General features: G+C 39.7%; 1 protein-coding gene across 1 annotated transcript in view; it reads right to left on the reverse strand.

Annotated features, from left to right (window-relative positions):
• Positions 1-9,377, reverse strand: part of MOV10L1 (Mov10 like RNA helicase 1) — a 62,981-nt gene extending 53,604 nt beyond the window's left edge. The window contains exon 1 of the mRNA XM_087969419.1: positions 9,293-9,377. Coding sequence (XP_087825545.1) covers positions 9,293-9,377 — 85 coding nt within the window. The remainder of the gene's footprint in view (positions 1-9,292) is intronic.
• Positions 9,378-13,620: the final 4,243 nt, after the last annotated feature.

Here is a 13,620-nt window from a genome sequence, read left to right on the forward strand (position 1 = left end):
ATATTGAATGACTCCTCTCATCCGGGACATCAGCTCTTTGAACTATTACCATCGAGAAGGAGATTTAGGGTATTAAGAACAAGGACAACCAGATTTAAGAACAGTTTTTATCCAAGTGCAGTTTTGAGTTTGAATGCAGGGTCATAAGATTTTTGTGGAATTAAATGGCTGAGAGTAATGGGGTATTTACATTTTTAAATTGCATAGAGATGATTGTATGGTTGGTTGTGTTTAGTTTAATTTTTTTTTTCTTTTTAGTGGTGTTTGTCCAGTTTTTACTTTGTGGAAGAGCACCTCATTTCGTTGCACCCGCTTGCGAGTGTAATGACAAATAAATTCTTATGTCTTATGTAGTAGTATTACTCTACGATTTGGTATCAGAACTGAAACAAATCAAAATGTATTAATTCTATTTTGCCTGCCTGAAAGAACTTACTATCTTGAATTTACTCAGCAATGAATATGGTAAAAAATAAACTATCCAGTTTCATTCAATTGTAGCCAGTGTTCTTACTGTTCAGCAAAAATAAATCTGTATTGTCAAGTACATCTCACCTTATATGTAAATTGTCAACAATATTCTAAATCTCCATATATTATTTTCCAAGCATCAGGGATTTTATGGACTTTCTGAAAATATTCTCTAGTTTATTATGCATTATAGTTGACTGTATGATATCTTCAAAGGTACATCTGCTTATACAAGCGTGTTGGGACAGACTATTATAAATTAGCTAGAAAGTTCACACTGACAATACAGAAATTAATATGAATCCTAGAAGGTGGTATACCACCCAAGAAGATAAAAGGCCAATAGTTTCAGAAACGTCAAACAAGCGAAGCATATACAGCTCCACCTTTTTAGATAGATCTTCCTTAAGAGGCAGAAGAATTTATATAAACAAATTTTGTGTAACATCATTGTTATCTGAACTTTGTCATATAAAATATTGAAAGACTGCTAAGCCAGTGTTAAAATTTCATTAGTTAGCCCACTTATTTATTTTTGATTTTTTTCATCCCCACCCCCAAAAAAATTAAGATGGTAAACATGTCTGATACAGGTAGTCCTTGATTTACAACAGTTCGTTTACTGACTGTTTGAAGTTACGGCACTGAAAAAAGTGACTATGACTGTTTTCACGCTTACAACCATTGCAGCATCTCCTTGATTACGAGATTAAAATTCAGATGTTTGACAATCAGCATGTCCTTATGATGGTTGCCATGTCCCCCGGGGTCATGTGATCCCCTTTTGTGAACTTCTGACATGCAAAGTCAATCAGGAAGCCAGATTTGCTTAACAACTGTGATACTAACTTAACAAACAAGTGGTTCAGATAACAACTGTGACAAGAAAGGTCGTAAAATGAGCAAAACTCACTTAACAAATGTCTCACTTAGCAACATAAATTTCAGGCTCAATTGTGGTCGTAGGTTGAGGACTACCTGTACTCCTTCCACATCCAATTTTCCCCACAACAATGGTGGTGGCGGTTTGGACTAAGAGTGACTGTCCCAAAGCCGCCCAGAGAGCTTTCGTGCCAAAGGCAGGACTAGAACTAACAGTTTCCTGATTTGTAGCCTGATGTCTTAACTACTAAACCCGTGATGGGAACCTATGGCACATGTGCCGGAAGTGGCACGCAGAACCATTTTCCCCGGCACGCAAGAGCTCGCCTGGAAGAGCACCACTGCGCATGCGCGCGCCCCACCGCCTGACAGCTGATTGTTGGGTATCTGGCACGCATGCGCGGGGGTGTGCAGGGACGCGCAGTGCGCGCTGGGGGGCCATGCATGCATGTACAGATGGTGTGGGGGTGATCGCGTGTGCATGCGCAGATGTGCGACACACTGCAGGGGGATCACACACATATGCACGGGAGGCAGCACGCAATTATCAGCACGTGAGCCGAAAAAGGTTTGCCACCACTGTACTAAAACAAACTGACTCTCAATCTCCTGATATCCTGAAATAAGGCAATGCAAAGTGTTGTACTGCATTTATTCATCAAACACAGTAACACAAAGGAAATCATTCCATGTGCCTTGATCACAAATATATTACTAAGAAATCTGATCTACTTGAATCATGCTATGAATTAACTGGACACATATTTTGCAAGCACTTGACTTTAAATTTTATTCATTTATTAGATTTATATCTCTCCTTTCTTGGAGGGGCTCAAGGCAACTTGCCAAGCACTCTCACTCAATTTCCCAAAGAACATTGTAAGGATGGCTGAGCAGAGAAAATCAGTCAGTGAGTTTTTTGGCTTCAGTTGGGTTTCCTAAGGTATAATCCAACATCTTAACAGCTACATTTTTGTAGCTGAAAATTTGCAGAGCTTCTGTGATCATCAAATGGTTATTTAAATTAAAGTTTTCAATGAATCAAATCAAATCTCTCATGATATTTTTTTCTGGAACTAATATGGAAGCTCCTTAAGCCTACTTTCTTCCTCTCATTTATCTTTTCTCCAGGATATACTTGGTTGCTAAAGTCACTTCCTCCACTATACTAGAACATGACTCGTAATGTCTAAACCCTGCAAATTTAAACCCTGCAATATCCTGCAATATATGTCGCCCTGACCTAACCATACAGCAACGTGCCCGCTCCGTTGTACTCCGCACTGAACTCAAAAACGTCTAGACAATGGAGAGAAGGACCTGTACATTGACTACCATGCTGACTGTATCAAAAGTAAGCCACACAACCCGCAACTCAGCTTTAACCCTCAACCACAACCCTACCTCAACCGATCCACCATCACCCAAGACTAGGCATGCACGCCCTAACTACCTCAATTCCAACTACTACTGGCCTTAAATGCAAACTACTCAATGCAAGAAGCCTCGTGAATAAAATACCTGAATTTTTCCTCCTACTAAATATGGCTAAATTCGACATTATATTTGTCTGTGAAACATGGCTCAATGCATCTCTCCCTGACTCCATTACCACAGTAAGAGACTATCATGTTTACCGATCAGATCGTGAAATTCGTAGAGGAGGTGGTGTTGCTATCTTCTATAAAAAGTCCTTACATCTAAAAAATATCCAAGTTACCCAGGAACTTGCTCTTCCTGAGACCATCATCTCTGAACTATCCTTAAATATCACAATTCGATTCTTACTATGTTACAGAGCACCTGATTATGACATCGAACATGTAAACAAGCTAAATACACTACTAACATGGGCTACATCCTGCCCACATACTTTTATCTTTCTTGGTGACTTCAATCTACCTCATATTAACTGGACCCTTAATGAATGTACAACTGAAATCATACACACAACCTTCTACAATGCTATTACAAATCTGGGACTGGAACAACTAGTAACCAACAACACTAGACTAAACAACTGCCTCGATCTCATCTTCTGCAATAGTTTGAATTTAATTTACAGAATACAAACTAAAGAACCCTTTTCCAGCAGTGACCACAATATGATTGACTTTTGTCTCAACATACGCCCACATAAAAATCACCACAATGATGTAATCCCCAATTGTAACTTCAAAAAGGCAACTATGATCTTATAGACAACGAACTCTCATCCCTTGATTGGCAATCTCTATTCACTGGATGCAATACTGTTGAAGACCATTACAACATATTTTTACTTGAAGTCAAAAGAGTCATCAAACTATATGTACCAACAACAACTCCCAAAACAAAACAAAAAAGCAGATTACCCATAACAATAAGGAAACTTCAATCCAAAAAGAGATCACTCTGGCGGAAAAACAAATCTGGTCACGTTGCCAATTTCAAAAGCCGATACAAAAATTTATGCCACCAGATAAAGACCGAATGCATCAATTATCACATTAAACAAGAGGAAAACCTTCTAAGCACCAATTCCACCCGTGCTTTTTACAATTTTGTAAACAACAAACTAAAAGACTCAAGGTCTATCCCACCCTTGATAGGACCTGATGGTAAAGACTGCAACGACGACACCATTAAAGCCAACATCTTTAACACATTCTTCAGCTCAGTATTTGTAAACAGCAATGGATCATGCCCAGTATTTCCTAGCCGTACCACAGATAACAACAATGATCTAATACATATCGATTTTACAGAAGACAATGTTGAAAAAGCACTACGCAATCTAAAACCATCTCTATCTATTGGACCGGATGGAATATGTGCCTACTTCTTTAAAAAGCTATCCACTGCCATAGCCAAACCTCTAAGCATAATCTGAAAAATCTTTCAGGACCAGCTCCTTGCCTAACCTATGGTCACAAGCCACAGTCATCCCCATCTTCAAAAAGGAGACCCAAGCCTAGTTGAAAATTACAGACCAATCTCCTTATGCAAGCGTCACCTGGAATCAATTATTAACCAATCCATCATCCTCCACTTAGAGACAAACAACCTACTCTCCAATAAACAATTTGGTTTCAGAAAAACTATCCTGTAATCTGCAACTCTTACACTGCAAAAACATATGGACGACACAACTCGACCAGGGCAAAGCAATAGACGCAATCTACATAGACTTCTGTAAAGCCTTTGATTCAGTGGTACACGACAAACTACTCCTAAAAATAAAATCCTATGGTATCTCTGGACAACTGAATAACTGGATAGAAGCATTCCTGTCAAACAGACAACAAATGGTCAAAATTGGGAGCGTCCTATCAAATTCAGTACCTGTCAATAGTGGTGTCCCCCAAGGCAGCGTTCTAGGACCAACTCTCTTCATACTCTACATAAATGACCTCTGTGATCATATTAAGAGCAATTGCGTTCTTTTCGCTGATGATGTAAAGCTGTTCAATACCACAGACAATACTGCTACCCTACAAAAGATCTTGACTATGTATCAGAATGGTCAAACAAATGGCAACTTCAAATCTCAACAAATAAATGCTCTGTCTTACATATTGGCAAAAAAATCAGAAAATAAAATACAAGCTGAATAGTCAAGATCTTGTTGATGACCCAAGCTCTGTAAAGGACCTTGGAATACTCACCTCTAATGATCTAAGTGCTAGAGCCCACTGCAACTACATAGCCAAAAAGGCATTAAGAGTTGTTAACCTAATCCTACGTAGCTTTTTCTCTGGTAATATCACACTACTAACCAGAGCATACAAAACATTTGCTAGACCAATACTCAAATACAGTTCATCAGTCTGGAACCCACATTACGTATCTGATATTAGCACAATTGAGAAAGTCCAGAAATATTTCACAAGAAGAGTTCTCCACTCCTCTACTCATTGTAGAATACCTTATGCCACCAGACTTGAAATTCTAGAACTAGAAAACCTTGAATTACGCCGTCTTCGGTCTGATTTAAGCATGGTATATAAAATCATACATTGCAATGTCCTACCTGTCAATGAATACTTCAGCTTCAACCATAACAACACAAGAGCACACAATAGATACAAACTCAAAGTTAACCGCACCAAACTCGATTGCAGGAAATACGACTTCAACAATAGAGTGGTCAATGTCTGGAATACTCTACCCGACTCTGTAGTTTCTTCCCCAACCCCCAAAAATTTTAACCTTAGACTGTCTACTATTGACCTCACCCCTTTCCTAAGAGGTCTGAGGGGCGTGCATAAAGCGCACCAACGTGCCTACCGTCCCTGTCCTATTGTTTCTCTTATTCTTCTTTTATTTTTCTTATATGTACCCATTTCATGTATTCACAACTATGTATACACTTATACTTATTATCTTGTAAACAATTGGCAAATCAAATAAATAAATAAATAAATAAATAAATAAATAAATAAATAAAAAATCCTACAAAGCTTATTCTACACGAATGGCTTCCAAGGCCAGTTAGTCCCCAGAACTAAACTATTTCAATTTAATTTTATTTTTAAAGTGACAGAAATCTATTATTTTTACTGCTACAAACCAGCTTTGTTGGGAATTGTTTGTCATGGAATATTCCTTAAAATATTCTAAAATTAAAGTTCTTGATTTGGGGTAGGCAATCTTACATCCCTCAAAGCTTTTAGATTGATTTTCACTCCCACTCTATTATCAAGAATTGTGGGAACTGTAGCTCAAAGCATTTGTTGGGGAGGACAGATTGCCTACTCTAATTTAGATTTAAATTCAGACTACCCATTTCAAGAACGTGCACTATCATTCTGAGAAAAACAATATTTTCACAGCTTCTTGTTCCAGAAAATCAGCCTACATGTGGGATGCAGTAACATTCAGAGAACTGTATTTCTTAGAAATAAACTTACTAAAAGTTAGTAAACATTAGGAGACAAATAAGACAGGTTATGCAACTATTACGCAACAAGCAGATTATATCCAAAAATATTAAAAACTAAAATGCCAATGTATTTCTTAGAAAGTAAGAGCCAGTCTGAGAAAGTAACATTTTCCTAAAGTAACCTTATTAGTAAAATTTGTTTTTAATAAAGTTATGCCCAATGATACAAATGTTAGGAAATTTGCTTCTGCATCTCAGGATAAGAACTACTGAATATAACTAGTGTATTCAAATATGTCTTTTAAAAAGAAGTTTATACTTCGCATTGAACACTAATTCTCAATAACAATCTAAGTTTTGGGAGATTATTATTTCCTTTTTTTCCTAATTATTTATTTCCTAATTATTCCTAATTATTTCCTCAATTTTTGTCATGCATACAATTACACAAATGTATTAATATCATGAAGTGTTGACTCAGCCAAGGTTGACTCAGCCTTTCATCTTCCGAGGTGGGTAAAACAAGGACCCCAAATTGTCGGGGGGCAATATGCTGACTCTGTAAACCGCTCAGAGAGGGTTGTAAATCCCTATGAAGCGGTTTATAAGTCTAAGTGCTATTGCTATGAAGCCCTGCATGGTCTAAGGCCAGTATATGAGAGAATGCTTGTTTCCAGTTGTTTCTGGCCTTCAATATATTACAGCAGAGTGGATGTGCTCTCCCTCCATTAAATATGGCCATCTTGTGGGACCGAGGAAACATTTTCTGTCTCATCCTCAGGAACAGCATGACTTGGTCCCTTTGAGGCCTGCATCTCAGTAAGGCAAGGGGCTGCCTCTTCTTGAGCTCCCTTTTATTTGCTGATCCCCATCCCTTCTCTGCCATTCTCTTATGTCCTGCACATTGGCACTCCTTGGTTGTGGTGATGGTGGCAGTACCAGTGCTGAAGTATAGGCCTGGGGCTTTTAGCAGTCTCAGCTGGCCCTCCATGCTGCAAGGCCTCTCCTTCAGCAACAGCACTGAGTGCCACCTGAAAGTCCGTGCCACAACCAGCCAGCACATTGTTCTCCAAATCAGTGGTCCCCAACCTTTTTTGTACCAGGGACCAGTTTCACGATTATTCATTCTTTGCGGCCCGGTACAAAATGATCCACGGACCGGTACCGGCATCAGCATGCACGACCAAGGCAAGGCGAGCCGAGCGACCGGCCAGCCAGCCGTCCCCCGCTTCTTCCCGCCACCTTCAACTCCTCCTTTGTACCTTCTCGCGGTCGATGGGCTTTTCGGGTTGTTTCTTAATCTCCTCCTGAGTAACGCGAGACTCCACCGCCATCGGGACGGCTCTTCGTTCGAAGCCGCCCCCCCTCTTTGACGAAACTAAGGCGCGAGGATTCCTTCAGCACCCAAACGCCGCTTTCCAACCAACGACCGACAAGCTCACCTGGTAGTACTTTCTCAAGCACCGCCGAAACAAGATGGCGGCGCCCAAACTTTCATTCTTTGCGGCCCAGTACAAAATGATCCACAGTCCGGTGGTTGGGGACCCCTGCTCCAAATCACAGTGTGCTGTTTTCCAAACTGTGAGGACACGCACAATTTGCAGAACGGTGTTTGCAGTCTTGGGAAAAAGGCCTGGTGCAGCCAGCATGCTTCCCTTGCTTAGGGGTGAGGCTGAGTATGCCTCATCAGCAGTGGGAGGAAGCCGGTGATGGTCAGCTGAGTGTGGTAGGGCCAGTGAAGCCTAAAAGGCTTTATGCTGCCGTAGCTGGCTATAGGGTTTGAGGCAGCGCTCCTTGATGGCCGTGGTGGTATCAGTGGTACTAGGGCTGAAGTAGACTGGTGGTGGTGGGTGATGGAAACTGTTGAAGGGCCTTCAGCCCTAGTGCCACTGATACATGCCACTGGGCAGGACAGTCAAAAGGACAGAGTTGGAGAGTGTGTAGTTTGTAGAATGTACCAAGCAGAATCCGAATGGAAGTTATGTATTATATTAAGTGTTATAATTTTAGGGGAAAGATATAAAGGCGTCATAATCCAATCAGTGATTACAGGAGAAATTTTGTTTAATGAGAAAAGATAGTAGACAGTTGAAACAGGACAAAGAATATAAGTACAATGATTTGAATTGAGATGAAATAAATAAAATTAAGAACGTTAAAAGAGGGGAGAAGCTATATAGAAAATGTAGAAGCAGTAATAAGATATGGAATGGAATATAAAAATGAGCATGAACTTGAATTTGTGTCTGTACGAAGAGATGTAACCCGGGATTATGCTGCTTTCAAAAAAGATGTTTTATGTTTTGTTTATGTTTGTTTTTAAAAACCAATAAAATTTACACACACAAAAAAAGACAAGAGATGGAGATATGGGCAGATGGGGAAGCACCCTGAGGTCATAAGCACAGGCAGGCTATCAAGCACCCAATTTTGATAATGTGACCAAGGGATGCTGCTATTACTTTGGGGATCAGGCATAAATATAGAAAAAGGGTAATGACTCTTTAACCTTCAATATTATGCTGAACAGAAACATTACATCTTGTCAAGAGCCAAGACTCTTGACCAGAAGCCAATCCAAGGTGGTTTTGGTTTTGCATTAGATTGACCGGGAAAACCGAACTGTTAAGCTTCACACCACCACAAATCCATTCTTTGGGCTGCCATCATTTTAGTTAGCCCTTAAAAGAGTTGTGGTGGAAATAACATTTGAGGGACCCCAATCCCACCTTGAACTCTGAAATGTTATGAATGCAACCAATTAATATAAACCGTCGGATGGGAGACCCAAAACCCCCTTGCACGACCAAATTGGAAAATAAAGGGAGTTTTCATTGTGGCTGGGAGGGATTTTCCAAGCCGCCCAAGTCTTCGGGACTAGCGTCCACAACACATCGATTAAATTAAATCAATTAAGCTGGATTCCTGTAGGCCTAACCGTTCGCCCTATCAAGCTCTTGTTTTTCCTAAGTTTTCGCACAGAATATGAATTCGCTCCCTTGTTGCACTTTTTTGCAATTATTAGTCCAAGGGAAAAAAAGAAAAAAAAGCACCAAGTGACCTCCGTTTTTCTACCTCGGGCCGACTGAGACTCCCCTTCGACCTCCTGCTCGGCGCTGCGCCAGAAAAACGAAAAGCCCTTGGACAAAAGCGGGAACATTTCGCCACAAAGCCTCCAGACACAACCCGTTCAAACCCCTCAGCGAGGCGGCGGCGGCGGCCTCCTCCTCCTCCTCCTCGCGCGCTACAACTCCGCGAGCCACGCCACGTGTCTCCCAACCCCCTTTTTTCTCCGCTTGGCACGCATGCGCGCGCGCGATTGGGGTTTGAAAAAAAAAAAAGGCGGCCCTTCTGTTCGTGAGGAGATGGATATGTAAACGAGTTGCGGGGCAGGGGGGGCGGTAGACGGGAGGGGAGAAAAAGGGGCTCCTCGTTTGCCTTTTTCCTAATTTAAATCCCGCTCCCCTTCCCCGTCTCGTGACAGGTGGGTATGATGAGTTCCAACCCCCCACACAAATTTTGTCCTCAGCGAAAGGTTGGCAGGTACTTTCTTCCACCCGAATGCCTTGTAGTTCGGTTTTCCCGGTCAATCTAATGCAAAACCAACCACCTTGGATTGGCTTCTGGTCAAGAGTCTTGGCTCTTTTACAAGATGTAATGTTTCTGTTCAGTATAATATTGAAGGTTAAAGAGTCAGAGCTTTCCCCCATGCCGTTGGCCTCTCGGAGTCTGGCTCGGCGCCCCGAAGCCAGACCTGTTTCCCAAATGGAGTCGGCTGATTCCACCTCAGGGGATCTTCCAAAATTCTTAACTGTTTGTAATTGAAGACAGATGCACTTTAACGGGAAAGCAATGTGTTGTATGAATAGAATAGAATAACAAGAATTGGAAGGGACCTTGGAGGTCTTCTAGTCCAACCTCCTGCCTAGGCAGGAAACCCTACACCACATTCAGACAAATGATTATCCAACATCTTTTGAAAACCTCCCAGTATTGGAGTATTCACAATTTCTGGAGGCAGGTTGTTCCACTGATTAAATTGTTCTCACAGTCAGGAAATTTCTCCTTAGTTCTAAAGTTGCTTCTCTCCTTGACTAGTTTTCACCCATTGCTTCTTGTCCTGCCCTCAGGTGTATAGGACCGGTATGTATTTTATATGTATAAGGTATGTCTTCCACAAGATACACATCTTTTATATTTACACACCTGCATATTATATAAAAGTCTGCCATTTTTTTTTAATTTTAAAGGCAGTGTTGGTACGTTTCTGTAGCTTATTAGGAAGGGTAGCATTTTCATCTTGCACTCTCCTCATTCGATGGAGTTATCAGGAATCCTGAAGCAAAAAGGACTCATGATTGCATGGATGTGAGCATATAGGGATTGTGGGGGTCAAAAAAGTGAAAAAAAAAGGGCTGCTTTGCTTTGTCATTGAGGCATTGGTATGCAACCCCCACAAGGAAACGATGTAGGTTTGTTGATGACAATGAAGATGGCTTGCCATGCCCTTTTCCAGAATGTTTGTCTATTCTAGTTTTTGGCATGATATTTTCATGCAAGTATTAAACACAATTGACCTTATTTAGCTTTGCAAAATCAGATGAAATTGATCAGGTGTTTCCATCCTTGCTGTGCCCTAAATCATGATCAAGAGAGCACTGAACATGATAAAATTATAGCAAATAATCCACATTATAACAGAATCCCCAACATGGTTATAAATACTTTGTGTTGTTTGCCCAATGCCTTATTCCATCTACTTTTAATAAGAAGAAAAAAAAGGAAGGAAGAAAGGAAAGTGAAAGAAAAAGAAAAAGAAAGAAAAGTTGACTGCAAAGCCTAGCCCAGGTCTGGGAATGTGCAGAATATTCTGTGCAAAAACTAAAATATGCATTTCTGATGTTTTGAGCTATATGCAGAATGAAGTGACTGTCCCCCCCCAGGATATGAATGGAAATGTGACTTTTGGGATGAAGAGATTTAATAGGGGCAGAGTAAAAATGAGAAAAACCTAGGGAGTGTTAGTGGAAATGCTAACCTTAAGTATCAAAAATATCAGTTGTGGCTGATGAGAGGAAAGAAAGGCAAGAGTTAAGGTTAGGTAGATTGGCTGGTGGGATATGCCATAGTAGGGCATCAACAGCAGTTTCCATACACACAAAGGAATAGGAAAGCACTGTAGAAATGAAGGGCAGCCAGCACACAGTTATATAGCAGCAATATTAAGGTACCCTTGCTTGCCTTCTATTGTAGAATCTCTCTGGAATTGTCCAGACTTGGTTTTGGCTGAAACCCAGCACAACCCAACATTTCCAGGTTTAGGTTCAGCTGGAAAATAGAGAATGGCTACTGTTCAGATTTCTCGGGAAATGCATGTTTCTTCCCAGGAGAACAAAAGAAAAAAGAATCAAAGATATACTGAAGTAGAAAAAGCCACGCCTGGATGAGTGAGTCAAGTCTGTGAGTAAAAAAAAAGTAGCCATGATGCTGGAATCTAAGCTTTGCCTGCTTTTGTGTGACACAGATTAAAACAAGCAGAGATTTGTTCATGGCTACCCTTTTGAGGGTATTTTAAAACCTCGTTCTGTAGATTTTTATTTATTTATTTATTTATTTGATTTGCCAATTGTTTACAAGATAATAAGTATAAGTGTATACATAGTTGTGAATACATGAAATGGATCCATATAAGAAAAACAAAAAGAAACAATAGGACAAGGGTGGTATGCACATTGGTGTGCTTATGCACGCCCCCTACAGACCTCTTAGGAAAGTGGTGATGTCAATAGTAGACAGTCTAAGGTTAAAGTTTTTGGGGTTTGGGGAAGAAACTACAGAGTCGGGTAGAGTATTCCAGACATTGACCACTCTATTGCTGAAGTTGTATTTCCTGCAATCAAGTTTGGTGCGGTTAACTTTGAGTTTGTATCTATTGTGTGCTCTTGTGTTGTTATGGTTGAAGCTGAAGTATTCATTGACAGGTAGGACATTGCAATGTATGATTTTATATACCATGCTTAAATCAGACCGAAGACGGCGTAATTCAAGGTTTTCTAGTTCTAGAATTTCAAGTCTGGTGGCATAAGGTATTCTACAATGAGTAGAGGAGTGGAGAACTCTTCTTGTGAAATATTTCTGGACTTTCTCAATTGTGCTAATATCAGATACGTAATGTGGGTTCCAGACTGATGAACTGTATTCGAATATTGGTCTAGCGAATGTTTTGTATGCTCTGGTTAGTAGTGTGATATTACCAGAGAAAAAGCTACGTAGGATTAGGTTAACAACTCTTAATGCCTTTTTGGCTATATAGTTGCAGTGGGCTCTAGCACTTAGATCATTAGAGGTGAGTATTCCAAGGTCCTTTACAGAGCTTGGGTCATCAACAAGATCTTGACTATTCAGCTTGTATTTTATTTTCTGATTTTTTTTGCCAATATGTAAGACAGAGCATTACTAACCATGTTTGAACCTGTGTTTGGGAGCAGTTCTTAATGCACAGTGGCGAAGTGTGTGCAATGCACACTACAATAAGCAAAATGGCTTTTTAATGGCTATGTTGACACAATAAATGAGTTACAGCTACTTTTTGTGGGCTGCTATCTAATGGCCATTTGGAGTTTTGCACCAGATCTAATATAACTTGGGTGTATATGTAAGTCTGATATAGGTTGGATAGTACATTTCAGTACTTGAAAATAGTTGCATACAGATAAAAGCTATTATAATTGCTATTAAAATAAAAAATATAATAAAAACTATTATAATTGTGCCATCTATTTCCGTTTTACCAAGAAAAAATAGTGTCTCAAATTACTTTTCTCTTAAAAATTAGCATAGACAGAAATATTGCTTTTCAGACTTGCATGCTGGAGTTGTTTCTTAGTTTCAAGGAATGTTAAGGCAGTACAAAATGTCATCATTCCAGTTAACAGTGTGCCAGTCGCTTAAGAGAAGCTGGCATTCTTAATAGTATTTAATTTAACAAGTAGAGAGGTAGAGATTATATAAAACAAAAGTATTTTAATATTCTCTATGAGAATTTATTTATTCTAAAGTTCTCTCTACAAAACTAGACTTGTAATATATAGAAATGCGCATTTCCTATAATGTTCTTATGTAAATGACTAAATCAAAATACTGAATAATAATATTGCTTGTATTTTCAAACCTTGTTTTTAACCTTTACTTTTAATAAAAGTTAAAGGACATTGGAATTAATTATACTCTCAAGCGGGCTTGTTTGAGTTTCTGACCTACAATCACTGTCAATTTTTAAGTCCCTGACTCCTTTTTTCTTTTGATCCTCTTTTCTACAATGCTATTTGTATTGTGGTAAAAAATGGAATAATTTTGCAGGTATGGCCTAGGAAAAACACAATCCTATATGTATTTTTCAAAGT

Source organism: Notechis scutatus, chromosome 6 (genome assembly GCF_049901735.1).
Source record: "Notechis scutatus isolate UNSWTSFEM ecotype Mainland chromosome 6, rNotScu1.2, whole genome shotgun sequence".
Lineage (NCBI taxonomy): Eukaryota > Metazoa > Chordata > Lepidosauria > Squamata > Elapidae > Notechis > Notechis scutatus.